This window comes from Petaurus breviceps, unplaced genomic scaffold (assembly GCF_028583685.1).
Source record: "Petaurus breviceps papuanus isolate PSGF00001 unplaced genomic scaffold, PetGlider_PUasm1.0 90383, whole genome shotgun sequence".
In the NCBI taxonomy this organism is placed as follows: domain Eukaryota; kingdom Metazoa; phylum Chordata; class Mammalia; order Diprotodontia; family Petauridae; genus Petaurus; species Petaurus breviceps.
In genome coordinates, this window is record NW_027187234.1 from 507,293 (window position 1) to 533,157 (window position 25,865).

The 25,865-nt window shown below is 40.1% G+C and overlaps 1 protein-coding gene across 3 annotated transcripts in view; it reads left to right on the forward strand.

The window, feature by feature from the left end:
* The window catches only part of NACC2 (NACC family member 2), a 118,789-nt gene extending 93,473 nt beyond the window's left edge, over positions 1-25,316 (forward strand). For all 3 annotated transcript variants that reach the window (XM_069108377.1, XM_069108379.1, XM_069108378.1), the window contains 4 exons: positions 17,216-17,380; positions 21,175-21,280; positions 22,011-22,108; positions 24,702-25,316. In XM_069108377.1, the coding sequence (XP_068964478.1) occupies positions 17,216-17,380; positions 21,175-21,280; positions 22,011-22,108; positions 24,702-25,201 (869 nt within the window). In that variant the 3' untranslated portion in view covers positions 25,202-25,316. The remainder of the gene's footprint in view (positions 1-17,215; positions 17,381-21,174; positions 21,281-22,010; positions 22,109-24,701) is intronic.
* Positions 25,317-25,865: the final 549 nt, after the last annotated feature.

Consider the following 25,865-nt stretch of genomic DNA (forward strand, 5'->3'; position numbering starts at 1 on the left):
CTTCTCCTGCATTGAAGTAGTCACTGCTGCACCTGCCACATGAGCAGACAGGCTAGAGACTGAGGAAGGCCCGAATGGGAGAAAGATGGTTACTCTAGGGACAGAGAAGTTGAAGCTTGTAGGTTAGTTGATTAGAAATACATGCATAGTATATTCCTGTGTGACTGTTAGACTAAGAAAACTGTGTTAGAGTCCAAACTAATATACCCTTTAGTCCATCCAGATCCTCTTCAACCTTAAGGCATAGCTCACATTGTCCCTTCCTCCCTGAAGCCTTCCTGATCCACCCTACAAAAATCCTTGGACGTTTATAAAACTTATGTACCTTGCACATTTGACTCCATTATCACATTTAATTTTCTTTTTGCTTAAATTTTGCCAGTTTTTTTTTTTTTTTCGTGTCAATTTTTTATTTCTTTTCCCCCAAAATTCCTTTCTTGCTGCTAGGAAAAATATCTGAACACTGCAATTCAACTTGGGCCCCCAACGTATTGAGTATTGAAGTGTTTTGTTACCATTTCTTCTGTGGATGGACTGGTCATTACATTTTAGTTCAACTGCTTTGTAGTATGTTGGGTTTTTTTCCCTCTATATTACTGTAGTTGTGCATATGGTTTGCTTAGTTCCATCACCTTCATACAAATCTTAAAAAGTTATTGACGTTTTCCTATGATTCACCCTCTCTTCAAAAAAGAGAGCCTACTCATAACAAAGATGTGCAGACAAGAAAAAGAAACCAAGATACTGTTCATATCTAATCATTCCCTCCCTAATCTATTATCCTGCCTTTATACTGAGGGGAAAGAAATGTGTTTCACCATTAGTCCTTTCAAGTCAATCTTAATAATCATTGCATTGGTCGGAATTCTGTTGTCCCTCAGTGTTGCTTAAACTGGTCTTATTTCTGCTTATTTTATTTTATTTTTTGGAGGTGGGGAGGGCAATTGGGGTTAAGTGACTTGCCCAAGGTCACATGGCTAGTTTTTGCGTTAAGTGTCTGAGACCGGATTTGAACTCAGTCCTCCTGACTCGAAGGGCCGATGCTCTATTCACTGCGCCACCAAGCCATCCCTCTCCTTATTTTATATCCATTCATTCAAGTCTTCCCAGGCTTCTCCAGCATTCTTCATGTTGCTTGTTTACTATGATGCATTATGATTCCATTGCTTTCATATGCCATTATCCAACAGAATTCATTTTTTTTGCTACAATAAAAGCACTACCCTAAATTAACTGTCTTTATAGTCAATATTTCCTATCTCTTCAGCAAGAATGTGAGATTCTCAAGAGAGGACCATGGACTTTGCCAAAGGACTTAGTCAAAAGACTGGAAGTAGGTGCTCAAGATATTCAGTGAGTGAATGAATCAGAATCACTCGATACCTACTATTATGTTCTCTCATTAACTTCTTTTAAATCTCACTCTTTTTGACTGGAATTAATTTTCATGGCATTTAGTTCATCCTGGGCTTCCTTACAGAGAGTGAGGTGATAATTATTGTGGAACAAGAAAGGAGATAAACCACTAAGGTTAATGCCCAGCTCACTGAACTTTGAAGCCAGAGCATGGTAGCAAAGACCAGGTGGCAGGTGCATGTTTTGGAGACTAGCTTTGAATCTTCCTGACCAAGTTGTTTGGAGGCATTGGTTGTCATCCCAATTGTTAAGGTTGGTTTGCAGCTAGGGTTGTGGTGGTCCTGGACTCTGCTGCTTGTGTTAGCTTATAGGATACCTCTTTCCAGCTCCCCCAATTCCAGTCCCATTTAATTAATGACTCAGTAGGCCTTTAAGTTGTTGTTATAAAAGTCTTTCTTCTCAACAGCCCTCTTATACTGCAGTTCCAGAATCATTTACCCCCATGTCACAGGGCTCTCAGAGCCAGGAACCACATATGCAGGTCTTTCTACTACAGATCCTTCTCAGCTTTGTGCTAGGGAATATAGAACAATGAGGAGGTAGTCTCTGCTCACAGGAACCCACAGTCTAATTGAAATAAGATGCACACCATCTTTATAGAGGGGTTAAAAATCTAAACTGTATGGTAGTTGGAGAAAGGGGAGAGCAGAAAATGGAATGACTTCATAGAGGTAGGGGGGGACTTCATCTGGGTCCTTATAGGTGAGTAGAATTTGGATAGGTTCTAGTTAGTGGGTTCAGTATTAGCAAAGGTTTAGAAGTAATGATGTATGTGGGATGTGTATAAGGTAAGAAGGAAATGAGGCTGCCTAGAGAGAATCTGTAAACATATATGCAAGATGGAGGGAGTGGAAAGGGAAACAGTGAAAATAATATCAGTTTGGCAGTTGGACCAACTGGATGTCAGTCTTGAAGAGTTATAACTCTGGGCCTTTACTTAGTAGGGATACTGCAAGCTTTTGATTCATGTAGATTTTAGGGTGTGGCAGTTAATTCCGTGATTTTTTTCCTTGCTTGTCTTTATGTACTTATTATGTTTATTGTTAAATTTATTCCTGGTGCATTTTTCCTATGTTTTTGAAGCATTATTGAGTCAATCACTTTTCTCCGATACTTAAGGAGAAAGCATTTTCTTTTCACTTAAATACAATGTTGTATTCATTTTTCCCTCCCATGAATGTCTTTTCCTCTCCTCCATCTCATAGATCTTTTATCATGAAGCCTCCCTTTACTGACCATAAAATTACCCAACTTTACTCCAAACTTTGGGTCTTGATTCCTGTTCAATCTAATGGTGTAATTGTATATTTTGGATCCTGTTCTCTGTAGATGCATTTTGTTTAGCAAACACTTATTGAGCATTCCCTGCATACAAAGATGAATGAGATATTATAAGTCCTTCCTCATAGACCTTATAGTTTTGTAGGGAAGATAAGATACATTATGGAAAAATATAATGCTAAATACAAGTGTAAAAAAGTATCACAAAAGACTTCATAAAGTCTAGATATGAGAAATTTGTTTGCCTTAGTCTGGTCTTTCCAACTAAATTCTCTGTAATTCTCCTGTCTCGTCCTTCTCCCATCTATGTGTCACATAACTGCCAAAAGAATCTTCTCAAGGCACAGGTCTGATCCCCATTGTGCCTATAGGATGAAATGGAAACTCCCTAACCTGGTATTTAAGGCCTTCCATGATCTGGCTCCCAATGAACTTTCCAACTTTCTCTCATACTGGTCTTTCTCATGAATGCTTCATGCCAACCAAATAAGAACCACTAACTCTGTTCATGAAAACCATGTAGCTAGATGGCACAGTGGATAGCATTCTGGGCTGGGAGTTCTTGTCCTTCTCTTACACTAGCTATATATGGTGATTCTTAAGCAGGTCACTGTATGCCTCAGTTACCTCATCTGTAAAATGAGGACAAAATAGTACTAACCTCAGTAGGTTGTTGTGAGGATAAAATTAGATAATTCATAAAACATGTTTTTTACAAACTTTTAAAAGAGCCATAGAAATGCTAGTTCTTCCTCTCCTTCCCTCCTTCTCTCTCTATCCCTCTCTTACTCTCCTGCTTTTTTCCTCTCCTCTCCTCTCTCTCCAGCTAGGTGGTACAGGATATGCTGGGCCTAGAGTCAGGAAGACCAGAGCTCAAATTTGGCCTCACTTACTAGTTGAGGTGATTCTAGGCAAGTCACTTAATCTTCTTAACCGTCTTCCTCAGTTCCCTCAACTGTGAAATGGGGATAATAAGTAGTACCCACCTCAGTGTTGTGAGGATCAAACGAGATATTTATGATGCACATAGATATTCAGTAAGTATTTTTTTCCTCTCACCTTCCCTGCTCTCCCTTTACACTATTATCTCCTGACTGTTTATTTGCTAAAATGCATATATTTGGCTGCTAGGTGGATAGGTGGCAGAGAGGATAGAGTGCTGGGCCTGGAGTTAGGAGGATCTGAATTTAAATGTGGACTCAAGACACTCAGTAGCTGTGTGACCCTGGGTAAGTCACTTAACCCTGTCTGCCTCAGTTTCCTTATCTGTAAAATGAGCTGGAGAAGGAACTTGTGATCTCATTGATTTAGGATACATTTATTAAGTGTCTGCTGTGTGCCAAGCCCATGGGGAAATCAAAATAGGTATTAGCTTGCATTGGATTAAAAAAATTTTTTAAAGGAGGCTGAGGGTATATAGAAGGATTTCAGTCAATTCTTGTTGATCAAATTTCCCCACACTCTATAGGTCCGTATCACCTGTGGACTAAATTGGTGACCTTGTAGGCCTTCTGTGCTATAGCTGTAGCGACTTCTATGTAGGGAGAGAATACTTGGTTCCATATGCAGCCATATTTATTATCCTCTTTCTGCCCTTGTTTGCTACATTCATGCAGAGGATTAGTTTGACTCTATGTTCATTCTTCCTTTATTTCTTACTTAGTGTATACTTCATGGAGAAGAATAGGTCTATTCCTTCCGTCCCTTGTCACCCAGCTATTTGTTACTTCTGTTTTGTCCTTAAACCTTGAGACTGAACAGTGTTCCCAAGTGTTTGTCATAGTTGAGAAGATGGGATTTGAGAATTGTTCACAAGTGAATAAGTTTTATTGGAAAAATATAAGATCAACAGGAACAATCAAGTTTCTGCAACCTCCAGGACATGTGCTCTACTCTAGCCCCTCCTCACCACCCTCTTTTTAAAATAAAGACTACGTGATCTAGGCAGGAGGTCATGTTGTAGGCCAACTAGTATGAAGATGATGTAGGAATTCCCAGATAGTTCCTTCCTTTCCTCTTGCCGTTACCAGTTGTTCTGATCAAACCAGATCATGACGTGTGTCCTGAGAGGTTACCTGAAAAGTGACACAATTTCAAAATGGCATTGAGATGCTATCTGTGAAGGCTCTGATTGTGTCCATGTCACTGGGATATATTTTAGGTTTCGGTTGCTCTGGACCCTGAACCTCTCCTGTTAAATAAAAGGTTAGCATGCTGTTCCTTGAAGCACATTACTCCAGGGCTCCTTTTCTTCCTTTTGTCACAGTGTCCACCATCAGTGGGGCAACAGCTTAACATGTAGATGGCCTTCAAAATACAACTGCCTCCTAGTCTGTATGCCTGTGAACTCTTTATTAAATTGCCATAATTACAAGAGGCTTTTGCTCCATTTGTGACCTATTTCTCTTGAGTAGCCCTTGATGCTCTTGGGAGGATGGATTGCTCAGTGAATGCTAATTTTTTTTTTCATTTAATTTTTATTTTTTTGCTTTTTGTAGTGCAGTTGGGGTTAAGTGATTTGCCCAAAGTCACACGACTAGTTTTTGTGTTAAGTGTCTGAGGCTGGATTTGAACTTGGGTCCTCCTGACTCCAAGGCCGATGCTCTATTCACTGTGCCACCTAGCCACCCCTGCTCAGTCAATTCTAGATAGCAATTCCTGAGTTCTGGGACTAAAGCACTGCTAAGTTTCACAACAGAACTTTTCCTCTTACTCCCACTAAGAAGTACTATGTAAGTAGTATTTTTTTTTTAAAAAACCTTGCACATCTGTAGCCTTTCAGGTTTTGTTGGTTTTTTTTTTTGTTTTGTTTTGTTTTCTGTTCATTTATGGTACAGTATCACAATCTGATCTAAAAGATTAATCAAGATCAAACTTGGGAAAATAGTCTGAATCTTGTGAACATTGAATGAAGGAAATTTCAGATGTATTCTACATTTAATTTTTTCTCTTTGTGGGGGGGGTGATAGTGATAGAAACCACTGCTTCCTTCAGATTGAGAAAACACCCCCGTTACTCCTTCCTTCTGCCCCTCCCCCCCAAAGAAAAGTAATTCAGCCAAAACCCTTGATAAATTGACCATATCTGACAATGTAATGCCTAGATAACAGGTCTCTAGTAATAACTAGAGACCTCTTTGTCTCTAGTGTGATGTGAGGAGAGTGGAATGTTTTGTTTTTTTGTTATTTCTTCTCTGGGACCATCATTGGTTTTTTGGGTTTTTTTTTTTCTGTTCACTCAGTGTTTGATATTCTTTCAGTGATCTTCAGTGCTTACTAGATACTACAGGTTTTCTGGTTATTTTTCTGTTGATAGGCACCCACTTTGCAGCAACTCTTTTGGTGTGTTAGACTTCAGTTTCTACCTTTCACCTCCATGTGCTATGTTGATCCCATTGTGGGATGCTGGGTCAAAGGTTATAGAAAATTTAGTGATTTCTTCCATAATTCCAAAGTGATACCCAGATTCATTGGACCAAATTTGTACATATTCACAGAAGCTTTCCTTTCACATTGACTTGGTCCTATTTCCTTGGACATTCTTATGGAATAAGGTGAAAGCTTTAAGTTGTTTTACTCTTTTGTCTTACTCTTAATATTATAACATAGTTTCTAATCATTTATGATTTGTAATTCTATTTTTGAAAAACTCTGCTTTCCTATCTTTTGACTGATTTTAGTGGTAAAGTGATTTAGTTTGAAAATATACTTTTAAAATATAAAATCACTTAAATTATATTATATTTGTAGACTTATTTTACACCTTTTCCTAAGCATCCTCTGTAATAATTTGATGGCATTCTCTATTGGGAAGAAAAGCTAGAGTTGGGAATGTCCAGTCATGATGGTGATGGCAATGGTACTGCCACAGAATTGTGGAAAGGTTGCTAGGCTAAGGTGAGGAGACTGTTATTATCAGGCCCTCTGGACCTGAAATTTTGCAGTGTCAAAAAAGAAGAGCATTGGTTTAGGTCAGGGATGCCTGACCCGTGGTTTTTTTTTTTCCTTTCTTTTGCTATGCCCATGTCCACAGTCTGGTGAAGTCTGTTCTTCTTCCAGGGTTTTTAATTGAGTAAAAATAAAATACATAGGACTACATAGGAAACCAATTACTGAACCATCATGATAAGGATTCTTTTTAAATCACATCATCCCCAGATTAAGAACCACTGGAGTAGGTAGGTAATCTCTGTGTTCCCTTCCTTTTCCAATCCTAAATAGTTCTATGGTTCCGTGTTGGTTTCATACCCATTTCAAACCACTGCCAAGAAGAGAGGAGACGTTATTTGTCTTTTGGGATGCCCTGAATTGTAGTCATTAAGTGAAGGAAAAGGAAGGATCCCTTATTTATGAGTTTGTGTTTTATTCTGTAAGAAGTACTTCCTTATGGTTGATATGATATGTTACATGTGTATTCATATTTACAGAGATAGGGATGTACAGCCACTCCTTGCATCACTGGTTCAGGGATATGTGTAAGTTTTAAATATAGGTCTAGATCTCCTGAACCTCTGCATGGTGGAATTGATTTGTAAATTGGCAACTTGACTATGAAAGAACTTTCCACCAAGACCTTGAAGGGAGTAAATCTCTACTCTCTCTTCTCCTCTTTCTTCTCTCATCTGTATCATTCCTTTGTCCTCTCCTCTCCCTGCTGCCTCCCTTGTCTTTACAGCTCTTCTCCCATCTAGGCAAAGATATAGAACAATTTTGGTTCATATGTGGTCTTACTCTTAACATTTTATCATACCACAGAGGTGACTTTGGATTCTCCGAGTCTACGCTGGTAGAACAACAGTTCTGGCAGATCTTATCTAACTAGAAAGACATGTAACTAGAAAGACTTATGGGGGTCATTCAGGTTTTTGAGAGATATCCATCACCAGGTTGGCTGTGTATGGGATGATGAATTTTTGGTTGCCGTAATCCTTTGAAGCACTCTTATTATAGACAGCTTGTGCTCTTTATTGCTGAGAGAGAGGGTACCTTCACTAAGTGTCATGGATCATGGTAGGTATGTTCAATTTATTGAATTTTTGAAAAAAACATGTTAAAGGATTACAAGGATCTGGCTCTTCTGAAAAGTTGATATTCTTCTGAAGGCAAACTGCTCGTTAGTGTTGAGACTTCTTCATTTAACTTCTGCTGACCATCTCTTTAACCCAGTCAGAGAGATCTTTGTGCCTTTTCCCAGGCTGTCTGTACCTCAGGCATCCTCAAATATCTTATAATGTAGTGAGTTTGAATAATGGTAGAGCACCCTATTGGAAAATTTCAACATGTAGCAGAAAATGGAGAATTATAGCCCACAAAAGAAATTGGGATTAGAAAAAGTGAAGAAATCATTGAAGGTAGTTTTGGGGGGGAAATGGTTTAGAACAAAATCTGAAGTGGAGAGTACCTATTTTTAGGTGCAGTGTGAAGATGAGCCAATAAAGGAGATGGATGAAGGGTGGTTGCATAAGTTGGAGAGCCAAGATAAGAAAGCATAGTAGTAGCACTTGAAAGCTAGCACTTCAGAAAGGAAGAAGTGGTTGTAGCACAAATAAGTATGGGAGAATGAGAATAGGGCAAAAGGGATGGAGATTGAGGAAGCAGGTCCTGAACTCTTCAGTTGCTGACGCTCCTATCACTTCAGGACCCCAACCTTTGTATTTACTTTGCGATGCACATTCTTTTGTTTTTCCATCAATAAAATGTAAGCTTCTTGAAGACATGAACTGTTTAGTTTTTGTGTTTTTTCTCTCTAGTTCCTGGCACAGTTGGTTTTTAAATAAATGTTTGTTGAAAGGGAAGAAGTCAATGGAGAAGGGAAATTTCCAAAGTATAAGAGAGCGATGTCATGTATAATTGATACAGGATTAACCTTGGAAAAGGGGAGGGAGGGAAAAGATGCAAGATGAGTGAGGCAGTTCACATTTGATCAGCTCAGTGGGCATATTCACTGCATCCCCTACAGTGCCCAGGACAGGGTTAGGTAACCAGGAGATGGCATCAGGATAGAAAGAAGTGAAGATGAGATCCACTGTGCAGTACCACCATCGTGGTACTAAGACAGAGTCTCCTTCCTTGGTGTCTGGGGCTCTCCAGCTTGCCTAGCAAGCAGGGAGTAGAATGGAGTTGAGTAGAGCATGGAATGTGAATTAAGATAAAAAAAACTAGAATATTGATATTTTCGACAAAAAATCTGGGGTGAGGTTGGGAGGTGATAGGTGGAATTAGGGATAAAGCACTGCCTCTGAGGCCTGAGGGCCTGAGTTCAAATCTAGTTTCAGACACTTAGTGTGCGTGCACTTGCCTGTGTCTTGTCTTCATCAGAGCAGTGATGGTTAGGATTCCCTCTGTCCCCATATGAGATGGACTTGAAGTGTGCTATCTTTTGCTCAGAATATAATCCTTAGAATTTACTCCAAAAGTAGAAATGCCTTAGTATGATAATGACTTGAAATTTGGAAGGGCCCTGGAAACATTTGTTCATATCCATTATTGTTGAGGCAGCCTCCTCTCCAGTCTGACCCCAACTCCCATATTAAATCACTTGAATGTTTCCTCATTCCCATAGATGTGACCACCCACAACAGCATTCTAGAAATGCACAGAGACTTTTTTTTTTTTAATTAACCATAGATACTTTGGAGTCTATTTTTGTTTCTGAAGCCAGGGTAGAGAGGGAATAGGAAGAAGGGAAAGGGGAAGGGGAAGGAGGATGCAAGAAATGTGGAGCACCTTTCCAGATGAGCTACAACTCCATTTTAGAGTATTTTTAGCCACTGGCTGTATCCAGCACATGGTAAAAGCAGAAATAGAATGTAGATTTTTGTTGTTGTTTCTCTTCTGGATCTGACAGTCTCTGGTTTTGCTAAAAAAGAGAAAAAAGAAAAAGAAAAAAAACAGGGTACTGGGGTAGGGGGAGGAAAGAAGAAAAAAAAGAGCATATGGGAAGCAAACAACTTCTGCTGTTTAAAAAATCATCCCAATGTACATCATTGTAAATTGGGAATTATTTCTGTTGGTGAAAATTCTTTATGTAAATGTCACTGCGTATCAGCATTACAAAGTACTTCTCGTTTGCATATATAATCATGTCATGCTGTACAGGGGGAGTAAAAGGGGGAGGGGTAATTATGTTTTAAAATATCATCTTGATTGTTTTTTTTTTTCTTATTCCCTGTGCAGACCCGGTAACTCTTAAGGTTTTAAAGATCCTCTATTTCTCTCTCTTCCCCTCTTTCAATTGCTGATTGGTCCCTGTCCCTTTGCTTGAGTAGACATAATTAAAAATATAGTAAATGCCACTGAAGTCTGCAAATGTCCTAGGTGGGTCTCCTCCTGTTTGGATGGGTGTGATCAGAAGCAGGGGTTTGTTCCTAGAACATAACTGTGAATTGGAGTGTGTTTTTGAAGGTATTCCACAAGCCTAGACTCAAAATGGACACCTAGCTAACTGGGTAGCTTGATTGGTAGATTATAGATAAAATAATGGCATATATCACTCCTTTATGTTAATAATCAATAATTGTATCTTTTGTTTAGGAATACACTTCATAAAAGACTTGGTTTGGTTATTTGCCCCCAAAAATTGTTTTTTAATGTCAAAGAGAATACAAAACAGAAGTACACTAATGATCCAACAGAAGGGTTTGGGTCCTGGTACTTTTAAGTTAAGAAACATTTATTAAGCACTAAGTGTGTGCTAGGCACAAAGTGACAAGCTACTTAGAAAGCAAAAGCAGCCCCTGTCCTCATGGAGGACATTCTAATGGGGGGAGTCCACGTATAAACAACTGTTTATACTGTTTATAACTGTGGAAGATAGCGAAATTGTTCTTCCCATCTCATACTGGACTATGAAATGGGAGAATTATTAATGCAGTGGTGCCCTCATGAAAGATATTCACCAGAAACTCCTGATTTGTCTGACATTCAGGAAATCTGCTATCTGGTCCGGGGATAGGCCATTGTTTTGCACTCTAGTTTATGCAAAAGAGATTAGGTCCAGGAAATGGGGGATTTAGTTCCCAAAGAGCTTCCTGAATAGGCCATAAACTATATATAATCTAAACCTATATTTATTAAGTTCCTACTGTGTGAAAGGCAATGTGCTGGACATTAGGAATATAGACACAAATGAAGATCATCAAGGAGTTGGGATCTATTCTGCTATATCCTCATCTTCATCAAGACATACCTCTAATTGTACTTTGTATTGAAAGCTGATTGTCCTGGAATTTCAGTTTAATTTGACACACATTAAAGCAATGTGTTAGGCTGGGTAGTTAAAAAAAAATAATCCCTACTCCCAAGGAATGCTTACATTGAGCAGAGAAATATGTACACATATAAAAATATATAAATACATATGTATATGATAAATGCACAGTAGTAGAGAGGGATTAGCAATGGGGTGGGAGGAAAGGAGAATGAGGAGGCAGTGTATTTTGGACATAGGGGATCACTTTTGGGTTTGTGGCGAGGTAGTGGAAGATGGTGTGTTTGGAACCACTAGTAGGCAATTTTTTCTGTAACATAGAATGTATGCCAAGGAGAAATGTGAAGTAAGGTAGGGAGAATAGATGAGCCAAACTGGAGGGCCTTAAATGGCATACTTAAGAATTTTATTTATTCCTAGAAGCAAAAAGAAGCCAGTGAAAGTTTTAGGACAATGACAGGGCCGGGACCTTCTTTTTTGACTTTTTGGAGGGGGGAGGGCAGGACAATTGGAGTTGACTTGCCTAAGGTTATAAGGCTAGTAAGTGTTAAGTGACTGAGGCTTTATTTGAACCCAGGTCCTCCTGACTCCAGGGTAGGTTCTCTATTCACTGTGCTACCTAGCTGCCCCAGACCTTTCTTAAGAAGATTTTGGTAGCTATATGAACAATGATCTAGAGAGACAGAGAGACTGTAGGCACGGAGACAGTTAGGAGAGTCTTATTCTAGCAGTATCAGTGCTATTGAGAGGCTTACAAAGCCTAAAGTAGGAAGGTGTTCTGAGTGAGCAACAGCTGAAACATCAGGCATGAGAAGGTCCCTTCCTTGCCAGATAATGCCAAGATCATTCCCCTGCTTGCTGTCAGTGACCTGATTTGCCAATACCCAGAGGGAGGATGGAGTGACCTTTGCTTGCTTTTGTATCTCACCTTTGGAATTTACACTAAGACAGAAAATAATGATAATATAATTAATAGTAACATTTATTTTTGTTCAGTCATTTCTGTTGTGTCTGACTTTTCATGACCTCATAGCCTTATTTGGGGTTTTCTTGGCAATGATACTGGAGTGGGTTGCCGTTCTCTTCTCAAACTCATTTTACAGATGAGGAAACTGAGGCGAACAGGGTTAAGTGACTTGCCCAGGGACATACAGTAAGTATTTGAGGCCAGATTTGTTTATTATCCCCATTTTACAGGTGTTTCTACACCTGAGGAAGACGAAGATTTAACTGCCTTACCTATGATCACACAGTTAGTGTCTGAGGTTGTTGTTGAACCCATATTATCTTTTTTTTCCCTTAATAGTATTTTATTTTATTATGAGGAGCTACTAAACTGTATGTACAGAAGAATCCCTGCAGATAGCGTGTTGACTTAGAAAACTACATATTAACATTATCCATGTTCTGCTTTATTCTGTTAAGCATTTCCCATTTATATTTTAATCTGGTTCATGCCTTATCAGTGTTGCAGACCATGTATATGTCAAATCAGTTCTCATAAGATATATAATATTCCATATCCACAATACCCTGCTTCTGAATAAGAAGATGCCTTCTCTTAACACTTCTTTAAGGCCGACTTTGTCATCAAGTTAACACAAATCAATTTCAATTTTTAATTTGTTCCTCAATAATAGGTGCTTATTTTAAAATGAATAGTTATTCCTTTTTTGTTTTTAAATCACATGTATTTCTCACTGTCTCTTCATTCATTCTCACACATAAATGAATAGCACTTAATAAATGCTCATTGGATTTGAATGTTTTAGGCTGACAAATTTATAAACTTGGCTATAGGGATTACCAGGTTAATTATCACTGCTTCCTCTTGACTTTCCCGACTTGTAGCATCACCAAGTCTATGAATCACTGAATTATAAGGTCTCTAGTCCAACTTATACCTAAACACAAATTCTTCCTAAATGTAATCATTCCTGGGGTAGGGAACCTAGGGCCCCGAGGCCACCTGTCGCCCTCTAGATCCTCAAGTGCAGCCCTTTGACTGAATCTAAACTTCACAGAACAAATTCCCTTATTAAAATAATTTGTTCTATAAAACTTGAATTCTAGATGGTCACATGTGGCCTTGGGTCTTCAGCATTCTTGCCCTTAAATTCTCTTCCATTTGCTTGAAGACTTCAGTGAAGGACAACCCACTGATTGTAATCATTAGCAAGTAAGTTTTCACTAAAATTCCTCATCCTCCTGCAACTTGATCCACCACTTTAAATTGGGGATATACTCTTTCACCCCATCCACTGTCTCATCCTTGGCCTCCTCATGACCCAGTGGCAGAGCTAACCAAGAAGTTTGCCCCAGGGCTAGGGGCTCAGTCTGTTCATGGGATTGAGGCATCCGGTAGTAAAATCTGATGAAAGTCTGATGAAAGACAATAGTAAAAAAAAAAAAAAAAAGAAAAAAAAAAAGAAAAGAAAGTCAGTTTATTTTCTTTAGGTTTGTTCAATTTGTTGTAAGGCTTACTCACTTCAAGATAGGGTTGTTAGGTGCCTATCCTTCTACCTGATGGGAGGGGGTGTGTGAGAAAAGGGCAGGCAGGTAGTGAATTGGATCAGGGTGCCAGGTCTAGTGTCAGGAAGGCCCCATTTCTTGAGTTCAAATCCAGACGTTGACACTTATTAGCTGTATGACCCTGAACGATTCACTTAACCCTGTTTGCCTCAGTTTCCTCATCTGTAAAATGAGCTAGAGAAAGAAATGGCAAACCACTTAAGTATCTTTGCCAGCAAAACCTCAAATAAAGTCACAAAGAGCCAGAAATGGTTGCAAAAACAACACATGGGGGGGTGGGGCAGAGAGGGAGGAAGTAAGAGTAAACAGGAGAAAGATTGTTGGAAGATTATACAAATGAGAAAGGATTCAATTTCTCTTGAAAATAAATGTAACTTGGGGTGGGAGATAGAAAGGTCCTAACACATGAAACCATTATGTCATGATTAATTCCTTACCTGTGCCCCACAGGAATAGGGACTGGACTTAGGATTTTTTGAGTAAAAATCTCAGGTATGGCACTTAATCTGAACACAAGGCAGCCATTTTTCTCCCTCCAGCCCTGAGCTTAAGTGACTTGCCCAGGGGCACACTTACAGACTGTCAGAATCAGGATGGATGCTTCTCACATTGAGGCCAGCTCTATACTGAACCACATGATCTTCCACTTACACCACATAGAGAATACATGCCAAAGGCCATTAGAAGTTGGGGTGGTGTCTGGGCCAGAAGGGCCAGGGGGGGTTTGTTTCAAGCATAAAGAGGCTGAATGAAGCTTTGAGAGCTAGGTAATGACGCCTGTTATACCATATGTGCTGTAGAAACTTGCAGAGTGCTCCTTAGAATAGCTCCACAAAGGTAGGGATATTTAAGTGTTCTTGTCTCTGGTTTGGATAGCATCAGAAATTTATAGCGGCAAGAAATGTTAGTGGGCATCTAGTGCACTAGAAAATCTTCTGTTCTGTGAAGTTTGGATTCAGTCAAAGGATCCCCTTGAGGAAAGGGACACATGTAGCCTCCAGGCAGCAGGCTCCCCACCCCATCTATTGCAACTTTCCTTCCCTTTTTTTTTTTTTTTGGCTTTTTGGAGGGCAGTTAGGGTTAAGTGACTTGCCCAAGGTCACACGGCGTGCGTGTGTGTGTGTGTGTGTGTGTGTGTGTGTGTGTTTGTGAAATGTCTGAGGACAGATTTGAACTCAGGTCCTCCGGACTTCAGGGCTAGTGCTCTATTCACTGCACCACCTAGCCGCATCCCCTTCCCATTTTATAGATGAGGAAACTGAGAGCTGAAACATGATTTGGTTAAGGCAGCAACATCCATAAAATCACAATACCAGGACCTTAAATCTAGGTTTTCTGACTCAAGAGACAAGCACTTGATTGATCAAATAACAGTAGAGCTTAGATAGGTGCAGAGGGGAGAGGGGATGTTTATTCCAGGTGATGAGAATGACCTCAGCTGAATTGTTGAGGAGTGGTCAGGCAGTGTAGTGGAATTGGGAGATATCAGAGCAGGAGCCCCAGCCCTGATAGACCCTGGACATCCTTGAAGCACAGTGCAATGATGCTGGAGCCTCTGGCTAAGGGAGCATGAGTACTTTGGTAAATCAGGATGTAGATTGGGTCCATGTGGCAAGCTTGGAAAAGAAAGGAAACAAGCAGAACAAGCTGTTATCAGGGTTAGAAGAGAGAGACATCCTTGGTGCTTAAATCTAATGGCACCGACGTGAGATTTCAGTTGGGGGTGGGGAAGCTGAATCCTGCAACTGTCATCTCCTTTAAGACAATATAAAGTAGACAGCAGATTGAGAAAATGTTCAGTGGCCTTGTGTATGTGTGTCATGTATTGTTTCCTTGCTTCTTTTCACTGAAATCATTCTTGGATACAATACTGTGCCACCCTGACACAACCCCCTTGAATCTTCTGTAGTAGCAAAGGAAACCAGTTCAGTTCATGCAAACCATGAGGTGAACTTTGAAGGTGAAAGAGCTCTACTTCCCCCTAACCCCATCTAGCCTTTGTGTACCTGAAGCTAGAAGAGATCTTACAGGTCAACTAGTCAGGTGTAATAATTTTATAGATGAGGAAACTGAGGCTAATATTTCTTGCCCAAGGTCACACAGGTTCTAAGTGGCAGTACTAAGGTTTGGTCCTGGATTTTCTGACTCCAACAGCCTTTCTCTACTACATGGTTCTATCCGCTCTAGGAAGGATTATTCCTTCATCTATTTTCTGGGACTAAAAATATTTGTTACAATTTCTTCACATCTCTTCCTTTTACTGTTCTTTTGTTTATATGTAATTTATATTTTCAAAAAGCCAACAACAATCTTTTAAGTACATAGAAAAGATAACAGCAAGGGACAGAGAGGACAGAGGAATCACTGCTGTTATTCTGTTAAACTTTGCTTTTCAAACAATGTGAAAACTAATTTTATGGCTTTATTTGGAGTTCTATCTCAGACTCTGTTCATTTTCTCATTTGTTGAGAAGGCTAGTTTATAATGAGATAATATGGAGGGGGGTAAAGGGGAGCATCCATCTATTGGGCCACCTGACTCATCTTGCTTTGATAGCAGATCTGGCACTTTGGAAAGGAAGGGAACCACAGCTTTGTTTCACAAGCCAGGTGGGTTGGAGCCAGTCTCGCCCATTGGAGACATGGGCTGCAGCATAGTTAGGGCATGTGTTGGAAGGAGGAGGAATCCGAGCTGCAGGCATGTTTTCCTGGTATAGAAACTAATGGAATTAGTAACCCTGAGGTGGGAGAGTATTCATTGGCTGATTTAGAGAACTACCCCATAACTCAGCTAAATTTACTCAATCAATCTGCAATAAAAATGGCAATGGTAATGACTACAACCCTTTATATTTTTCAGACATGTCTTTAACAAAACACCCCAAAAGCTGTCTTTATTGAGCATTTGTAATGAATCCAGTTCTTTGTATGGATGATGAAGCAGCTGGATTGCATAGTGAATGAAGTGCTGGACTTGGAGTCAGGAAGACCTGAGTTCAAATCTTGCCTCATCTTAGCAGCTCTATGACCCTGCACAGGTCTATCAGTGGGAGTTTGCTCATTTATTAAAATGGTGATCCTAATGGTACCTACTTTGTAAAAATGAGATTACATCTGCAATAAATGCTAGCTGTTATCCTAACGATGAAGAGACAAAACTAGTTGGAAAAGTGAGACTTTCTCAAGAAACAATTAGAAAACAGTACAATATGTGAGAAGGGAGAGAGTAAATTATAATTAGAAATCCTATGGTTGGGGTGTGTTGGTGTTGGAAGAAGAGCAAAATGATATCAGTGTGATGGAGGTTGTGTCTAGAATCACATCGCCCTCCTTTTAAGCCATTCCCTGAAATACTTCAGGTCTGCTTGGCCATTTTTATTCAGCAACACTTTCTTCGTGTGATAGTCATTTGGAATCTGTGGGACAGCCAGCATTCTTGAGCTATCACAGTGGTCATGCAAAGTCTAGGTCTCTCAACTGGGTTCTAGGTCTAGCCCTGCCATCAATTCAAAATATCACCTTCTGCAAGAGGCCTCTGTACTATAGATTCCCAATCTTTAGAAAAAAGAGAGGTAGGATGAAATAATTCCCATATTGCCTCCTTGTTTATGGTTGAAATGACATGAGGAGGGAATAGATTGTAATGAAAGCACTTTCAACAAACTGGAAGAATGACCATGGGAAAGATAAGCCCAGGATGGTTTTCTTGGGGATGTGTTAGGTTCTGAAAGCATACCAGACTAACCTAAAAAATTTTAATAATTTCTTTTCATCCCTAGTGCAAGAGAAACCAGAGCAGATTCCTCTGGAGAGTCGCTCTTGTGTCCTGATCCGAAGAGACCTGGTAGCCCTTCCTGCAAGCCTCATTAGCCAAATTGGCTACCGCTGCCATCCTAAGCTCTATTCAGAGGGTGATCCTGGTGAGAAGCTGGAGCTCGTTGCAGGTAAAGCCACTGCAGGTTTCTGCCTCTCCCACCCCATCCATGATGCTTGTAGACCCCTTTCTCTTAGGAATGCACACATGCACCCCCAATTCAAACCCCCTCTCCACCCCCATCCTCAAAATGCTAAGCAGAGGAGGAAAACCAAACCCTCCCTATAATTTTAGAGATTGCGTGCAAATGTCCTTTCTTTTATTTTTTCTTTTCTCTTCAGAGCAGTGAACAATGTACTCATCACCAATCAGTCAAAAAAAAAAATAAAAAAGAAAGGATAGAACATCTTAAATTTCCCTTAATTTCCTTTTAGAAGAATGTGTCATTAAGAGAAGTTATTCAATTGAATTAATTTAGCATTTTAATTGAATTCCCCCGGCTTGTATTCTTCCTGATTGGTACGGGCTGCATCACAATTGTATTTTAATTTAGGTTGCAGACAAAAACATGTTGTGTATTTTTATGATTCTTTCCCCCTATCCCCCACCCCAACTTCTAAGTGTCAAATTACTGCATTCTCAGGGTAATGGTTTTAGGTTTTGTAATAGCAAAGGCAGATTGAGAAATTTGATTTCTTTCTTTTAGGAAAACTAGCAATAATTTGATCTAAAAGTATATTAGCACTTTTCCCAGGATGATGTTTTCTGTGTTTGAAACTGTTATCTCTTTTTAAGTCTGATGGGCATGGAATATCTTTAAGTTCTTTCAATGAAAAGATCATCCATCTAACCCTTTCATATCTGAAAACTTGTCTGTGTTAAATGTCAACCTATGTTGACCCTGATTCCACCGACACCCCCCCCCAAAAAAAAAAGCCCCTCATCCTCACAGTGGCAGAGAAAGGTTTGTCATTTCAAAAAACTCTCCTCTGATCCACTGTAGCAATTCCTTGGTAGTTTAAAATAATGTTAGAGAACATCCCGGTGGGGCTCAAGGAGTTGGTGACTTGCCCAGAGATACATAGCTAGCAGGCCATGCAGAATATTGAATGGTTTTTCATTTTTAGAATATTCTCCATTTTAGCTTTGGGGCAATTCCCATCATATCTCGGCCCAGCCACTGTCATAAATGTTGTCTAGAGATTAGGAGTCACTGATATCCCTGTTGAAATACTGGACTAATTTGTAATTTGTAAAGTTTTTTTTCCTGTAAACTGAAAATGTAGAATAAAGTGATTTTTTTACAGCACGAACCTTTAAGTGGTCAGCAGCATTTTGTCTTGATTTTAAAAAATTATATATTTCTCATCCCTGTAGTGAGGAGATTAATATCTATTCAATTAGTAGCTTCTTGGGCTTGTTGGAGTGTATGTGTATTTATTGTGTTTGTGTGTTTAAGCAAAAATTACTCTGCTATACCTGATTGGGTCAGCTGGTGTGAGCTGAGAAGATCTCGGTTACCAAAGAAACCATAGCAAGCTAATTACTTTCTCAAATTTAATGAAAGTGATAGGGATGTCTGCCTGGTTGGAGGGGGGGGAAGGGTGAAGTGCATGTAATGGAGTTTTTTTTGGTAGCACTATCCCAGAGATATTCTCACCACCTAGGATTTTTCACACCATAATCAATTATGAAAACTTAGTCATTTTCTTCAGGGGGCCTTTGACTTAGCCACAGTCAAAGCAGATCATAGGAGGGATTCTTCAGGTACCAGCCAGCGTGGAGTACCAGGGGCTCTGTAGAAGAGAGATGGCCTGACTTGAGAGTAGGAAGACGGGACTCTTTGCAACAGCTCCACTGCCCACCATTTTGAACCTATCTCACCCTGAAACTTTCCACCTCCCCTACAACCCACCAGAATTCTTTCACAGGAAGAAAAAATCTAGGTGCTCATGTTCTGTGGATTTTTGTTTTCCTGTTTTTGATACTCTAAATTCATTAGAGTGAAACTAAAAGACTGATTGAAGGAGATTCTTAGATAGCTTGATGATGGAGTTGCACATTGTCGAAAAGGTGGCAAGTGGAAGGTGCATCCTGATAAGCCTGCCCTTATGTCACAGCTAACATCTTTGAAGTAGAAGTTTCCTTTAATCATTAACTTATCTAATAATAACATGTCTATAAGTGATGTTTGTCATTCTAACTTTTGAGAGAGCATATGGAAAGAAACATATCACTGGTCCTACTAGCTTTCCCAATCACTAGCTTTAGAAAGCAGAAAGTAAAAGGACACATAATTTAGTCTCTTGTAGGGCATGTGCTATATTGATATGACTACTTAATTAAGAGTGCCTGGTTAGATTGCTTCATTGATGTTAAGATAGAACATTAGCAGAATTGTAGTTCATGAGATTGGTCAAGGTTGGAGATATAATTTCGATCATGTGCAGAGAGATGCAGACATGGAAATGGTTGACAATATAAAGAGAGGAACAGATCCATGGATTAAGACTTTGGGGTGGACATGGCCATCTATATCAGGTGGGAGAAGGAAGAAAAGCTGGCAAAGGAGATCAAGAAACAGGAGATGTGTCAGAGAAAGAGAATGAAAAAAGTATATAATTACAGAAGGGAGTTTCAAGAAGGAAGATTTGTTAATGGTCACACAGTGGTAGAATCCTAAATGAATTTGTAGAACTTATTTTCCCACTGGTGACAATAGGCTGAAGTACCAGTGGGGTCCAGGTGGGTTTATTATAGATCCCAGAATGACAGAGCTTGGGGGGAGGAGGGAAGGGGGGAGTTTGAGAGGATCTGAGAAGGATGGGTTAGTGTCATGGAGGATGGTCAGTGGTGCTCGAGGAATCATGGGGCATGGGATGTCCTGAAGAGATATCTAATGAGTTGTTCTGATGACTGTCCATGTCCATCCACCATCCATGCTTAGGGTGAAGATCCATGTGTTGAATTCTAGATTATCTTTATCTTGCTTCAAGTTGACTTATTCTCATCTTTGTGTAAGACCAAAGGGAGAATCCTCATCTAGTACGTAGTATCACTGCCAAAGTCTGCCTTATTTGATGAGGAAGTTCTTAAGAACTAAGAGAACATTAATTTTTAATCAAGAAATCATATTTTATTTTCCCTCCTACCTACTTCCTTCCCTTTATAACAATATGAGTTGTCAAGCAAAACTTTCCCACGTTGACTATGTCCAAAATGTGTCCCAATCTTCACCCTAGGAGCTCTCCCATTAGGAGTGGGGTAGGTAGCATGTTTCCTTAGGAGTCTTGGAATTATGATAAGTCATTCTACTGCTCAGAATTCCTAATTTTTTCAAAGATGTTTTTCTTTACATTAATGCTCTTATTGTACATCTTGTTCTTCTCCTATTGCTTACTATGCTCTACACCAGTTCATAAAATTCTTCCCTGGTTTCTTTGAAATTGTCTCTCTCAGGCGGCTAGGTGTCGCACTGTATTCACTGAGTGTATTCCAGAGCATGAGCCCTAGAGTCAGGAGGACCTGAGTTCAAATCCAGCCTCAGACACTTACTAGCCATGTGACCTTGAGCAAGTTACTTAATCCCAATTACCCTACCTTCCCCCCTCCAAAAAGAAAAAAAATTCATTCTCATTCTCTCTTCTCCCTCTCTCTCTCTGCATAATTTGTCTCCTTGTCATTTTCATACCACAATTTGTCCAGTCACTCTCCAACTCCAGTTCTTTGCCACCACAAAAAGAATGCTACAAATCAATACTCTTAATGGGGAAAAAAGATCTTGCTACATCTCAGTTCAAAATTCTTATTTTGATTGACTCTGCCTAGAGCATAGTGGTGTTTCATTGAGTAGAGATTAGTAAGTCCTGTCCTTGAAGGAGTCTTAAGTCTGAGGGTTTTACCTTGTGTTCTAATTGGCTACAGGCTCTGGAGTCTACATCACACGGGGTCAGCTGATGAACTGTCACCTCTGTGCGGGTGTGAAACACAAAGTCTTACTGAGACGGCTTCTTGCTACTTTCTTTGATCGGTATGAGAAGATGGTTCCTTTTTAAATTTTTCTTCCTTTCTTTCCTTCTTTCTTTTTAAAGATGTCAATTATTGCTTTCGAAAAGTTTATTATCTCAGAACATTGGAGTTAGCCACTAGGTAATTTGTAGATAGGGAAATTGATTTGCCTATAGCAGTGGTGTCAAACTCAAATAGAATCCCAACCCTGCTGGAGACATTGATTTAAAAATCACAGGTTAACATTATGTTTTAAAATAGTTATTTTGTTAAGCATTTTCCAGTTGTTACAATTTAATGTGGTTCTAGATGAGTGCCCTAGAACACACAGATTCCCCGAGTAACAAAGCTGAAGCTAGAATTCAGGTGTCCTGATTTCCGACCAAGATTATGCCCAACCCAAGGTATTAATCCCAGGTCAACTTCTTCAATCACTTAGTGAGTGAGCTGTATCCATCTTGCCAGCATTCTTCAGGGTGAATTCAGAGAACTACCAACCAACTTTCATATTAGCCAAAGTAGATTCTGATTAGGAAGGTAAATCTGCAGAGAAGCAATCCCTTTAGGAAGTATTCCAGCAGTAAATATTTGCTTGACTTTGGCAATGATCCTTTCCACCCTTCTGTGTACTCCCCTTTGTGTTATCGAGGATAACAAATAATGAGTTGATTATAATTGCAGCTAGTTGACTTGGATTTTTATCCAGAATATTTGCTACCTTCATCTTTTCTTATTCTTCCTTTCTCCTGCAGGAATACACTAGCCAACAGTTGTGGGACTGGAATCCGCTCTTCTACTAGTGATCCCAGCCGGAAACCTTTGGACAGCAGAGTCCTTAATGCAGTGAAATGTAAGGTCTAAGATTCAAAGGATTAGGGATGGCTGTTAAGAGTCTCTAGACAAGTTGGGTGTGGGTAGAGGGAAATCAAAATAATATTCCATATCTCCTGGTAATGAATTGTGTTATCAATGTATAATTCCTGTTTGATCTGGGTTCCTGAAGACAGATTTTCTGATAACTTCCCCTCAGAGCCTCCATATGAAGCTTCCACTTAGAAAACACTCCTGTAACAAACTTTTAGGACCCTCTTCCAACATTTGCTTTCTATTCTGCTATGGGGATGGGGGATTTTGTCTGTATAAGATTTTGGTATCTGGTTATAGTGACCTGAAGTCTCTTTGGCTTAGAGTAGTGTATGCATTCCTCAGCCTGGCCTCCTAGTGACTGATAATTGGAGCTGCTGATCCACTTCCCTGGAATGAGGCTTTTCCGGGGAATGTGTGAAGCATTCATTTTCAGCAAGTGGGTGGAACAGGATAAAGGAGCAGTCTCCAGAATGAGGTCTCAAGGTGTTAACTTTTTTGGTGGGTTTCCAAGCTTGATGATTTCAGCTGCAAAACTATTTTAATATGTGAAATAGATTTAATTTCCTTTTTGAACAAACCCCCCTATTTACATTTTGTGGTTATTTTAAGTCCTTGCCATCTGCTCGGCCATCTTCTCTCTCATTCCTGGACTGGGAGAATCTAAAGGCAGTGAGCTCGGCCTTGCTGGGTGGTAGACTGCTTCCTTCTCTGCCTGCCCCCCCTCTTCCCCCCACTCCCCCAGATGAGAAAGTGGGTGTGCATCAGCCCATTAACTCCATTCTTTTATTCCCCCCATGTATTTTATATTTCTATTTCACAGAACAGCTAATATACACTCCTTAATTTTTAAAAATGCCCCTAAATTTTAAATTCTTTTTTGTTTTCATGGGTACCTGACAGTAATTAATCTAAAACTCATGTCGCTCTAGCAATTTTGAAATAAAAATTTGGGGACTGGGTACAAAGGTATGGATCTTGTTGATTTTAGTTAGAATTAGTGATTTACTGCCAGATAATTAACTTGCTAGGGGTAGGAACTGAATGCTTCCTCTTTGTAGTTTTGTAGTTTAGCTTTCAAACCTAGGAGTGGGGAAGGGGTTTAATGTAGTCTAATCCGTACTGTATTTCCATGTATTTAGCATTTTGTAATTTTTAAAATAACTTTAATGTCTATCATCTCCTTTGGCCCCCATAAAACTGATATTATCCCCTTCTGATTGATGAGGAAACTGAGACCAAGCTCTTGCTAATGCTTGTGCACTGAGGGAAATGCATAGATAAATAGGATGCTGTTTTCTGCCCTTGAGGGATTAGTAGGGATTTTACTCTAGGTTGCATTGTAATTCCGTGGTCAGGTCTAGGAATGTAGTATCTTGATTGGAATTCCATTGGCCTCTTCACTTTGAGACCACTTGCTGGTGTCCAAACAAAATTTCAGAGAACTTTTCTCTTTTTCTTTCTTTCTCTGCCCTTGTTTTGACCATCTCCTTCCCTTGTCAATTAATTATAGCCAGAAATTCTCCCCAAAAGGTAAGTCTTAATGTTTTCTAGTAAAGTGAAATTTTCACTTGCAAAGGCATTCAATGTGATCAGGAATACACTTTGGGGGTAAAGGGGGGACGTGAACATTTTTAGTAGTATTTACTACATTGAAATTGACAGAGCTAATTATAGTCTGGCCTTCTTTAAAAAAAACAATAACCACTATGAATTAGATTAATAGATGTCATTGGTTCATAAGTTTTTTAGAATTGGTGGAACCTTATAGGCCATTTAGTTTAACCCTCTCATTTGACAAATAAGAAAAATAGGCACAGCAATTGCATGTTTTGGACAGTCACACAGCTAGTTAGTGTCTGAGGGGAAGATTTAAGCTTCTGGCTTCACATCTAGTGTTCTATGTCAGACATGAAAAGCAAATTGGATAGAATGCCCAACCTGTATTCAGGAAAGACCCATCTTCATGAGTTCATATCCAGCCTCAGACAGTTACCCTGTGACCCTGGGCAAATCACTTCACCCTGTTTGCCTCATTTTCCTTCTCTGTAAAATGAGCTGGAGAAGCAAATGGCAAACCACTCTAGTATCTCTGCGAAGTAAACCCCAAAAGGGGGTCATACATAGAGCCAGATGTAATTGAAAGGCCTGACAGCAATGTCAGAAATAGAGGATTCTTGAAGGAGATGATCATACCTCTTTGGAACAGTGAGTTTCTAACCTCCTTAAGAGCTGAAAGGGGGGAGGGGCCCCACAAACTGAACTCTCGTTTTGAACCAAAATAATGGAGATGTGAATTTTCATCTATATAGTCTCCTTCTAAAAGGGATTGATTCAACCCTACTGGGGAGATACGTTGTTTGTCGTTCCCTTAGCATCTTCTCTATGTCCATCTGTCAGAATAGATTTCATGATGTGGGTGCCCTCTAAGAAGGAATGATGGAACTTTTTGTTGCTCTAAAGCAGATATACCTTGTGAGGGGCATATGAGGGGGTTGGGTACATGTGGCTTCCTCGCCTTGAGTCTCCACCTAACTCTATTGACCTCTGCTGGTTATCTTTTTCCCTGTCTTTTGCAGTATATTGTCAGAATTTTGCCCCAAGCTTTAAGGAGAGTGAGATGAATGTCATAGCTGCAGACATGTGTACCAATGCTCGTCGAGTTCGCAAACGCTGGCTCCCCAAGATCAAGTCCATGCTTCCCGAGGGGATGGAGATGTACCGAACCGTCATGGGCTCCACCACAGCCAGTGTTCCCCTGGAGCCTGAATTCCAGGCCACCACAGCCCAAGTATTTGAGCAGAGAATCTACGCAGAGCGGCGGAATGATGCCGCCACCATTGTGGCTCTGAGAACTAACACGGTCAACGTAGACCTGAGCAGTGCTTCCAACCCGCCGTTTGAGCCAAGTGAAGAGGCAGATGGGGCAGGTTCGGTCATTCAGGAGGTGGCTGGGCCAGAGCCCCTACCCTCGGATAGCCAAAGCACTCCCCAGTCCTTCGAACAAGGTCCTGCCAGCACCAGCAGGCCGGAGACGCCGGTGAGAAGACAAGATGGTACTTATGGAGGGACTTTGTAAAGATACCTAAAGAAAAGGAAAAAAAAATTGTGACTTATAAGGGATCTAAATACTAAAGCTGCTTGCATGCATACTAATACAAAAAAAAATGTGATCAAGCCACTTACCTACTGAACTGCTACTGTTGCCTGAAAAAAATGTGATTTTTATTCTGCTTGTATTTAAAATTTATGAAGGAAATAATCGCATTCGTTATACTGTAAATGATTAGGTCAGTGACGGCCTATTTAAAAGAGAGTTCCTGGGCTCTATTTTTTTTTTATACTCCTGAGGTTAGATTCTAAACTTGTAGCTTTTTCCTCCCCTTCCTTACTAGGGGAGGGGGTGAAGGAGGACTAAGGTATCCCCTCCCATGGTTCCTGCACCCAAGTCCTTTCCCACCCCCTTTTTCCCAGTGCAGAACTAAAGCCATTGTTAATTCCTCCTTGCTCTATAAAAGGTTGCGCCATCACTCAGGAGGAGAAAGTTTTTGAATGGTCAGAGAATGTCTGGCAGTTCAAGAACTCACAGGACTTGGCAGGTGGTTGATTGGAGGCGCTTCACTTAACACTCCATTCCTAACTTGTAGTGGTCCTCAACATGAGGGCCTTCAAGTCCATCGGGTGTGTATGGAGGTTGGGAGGTGGGCAGGCTGATGTGAGGCAGAGAGCTTTCCCTGGAAGCC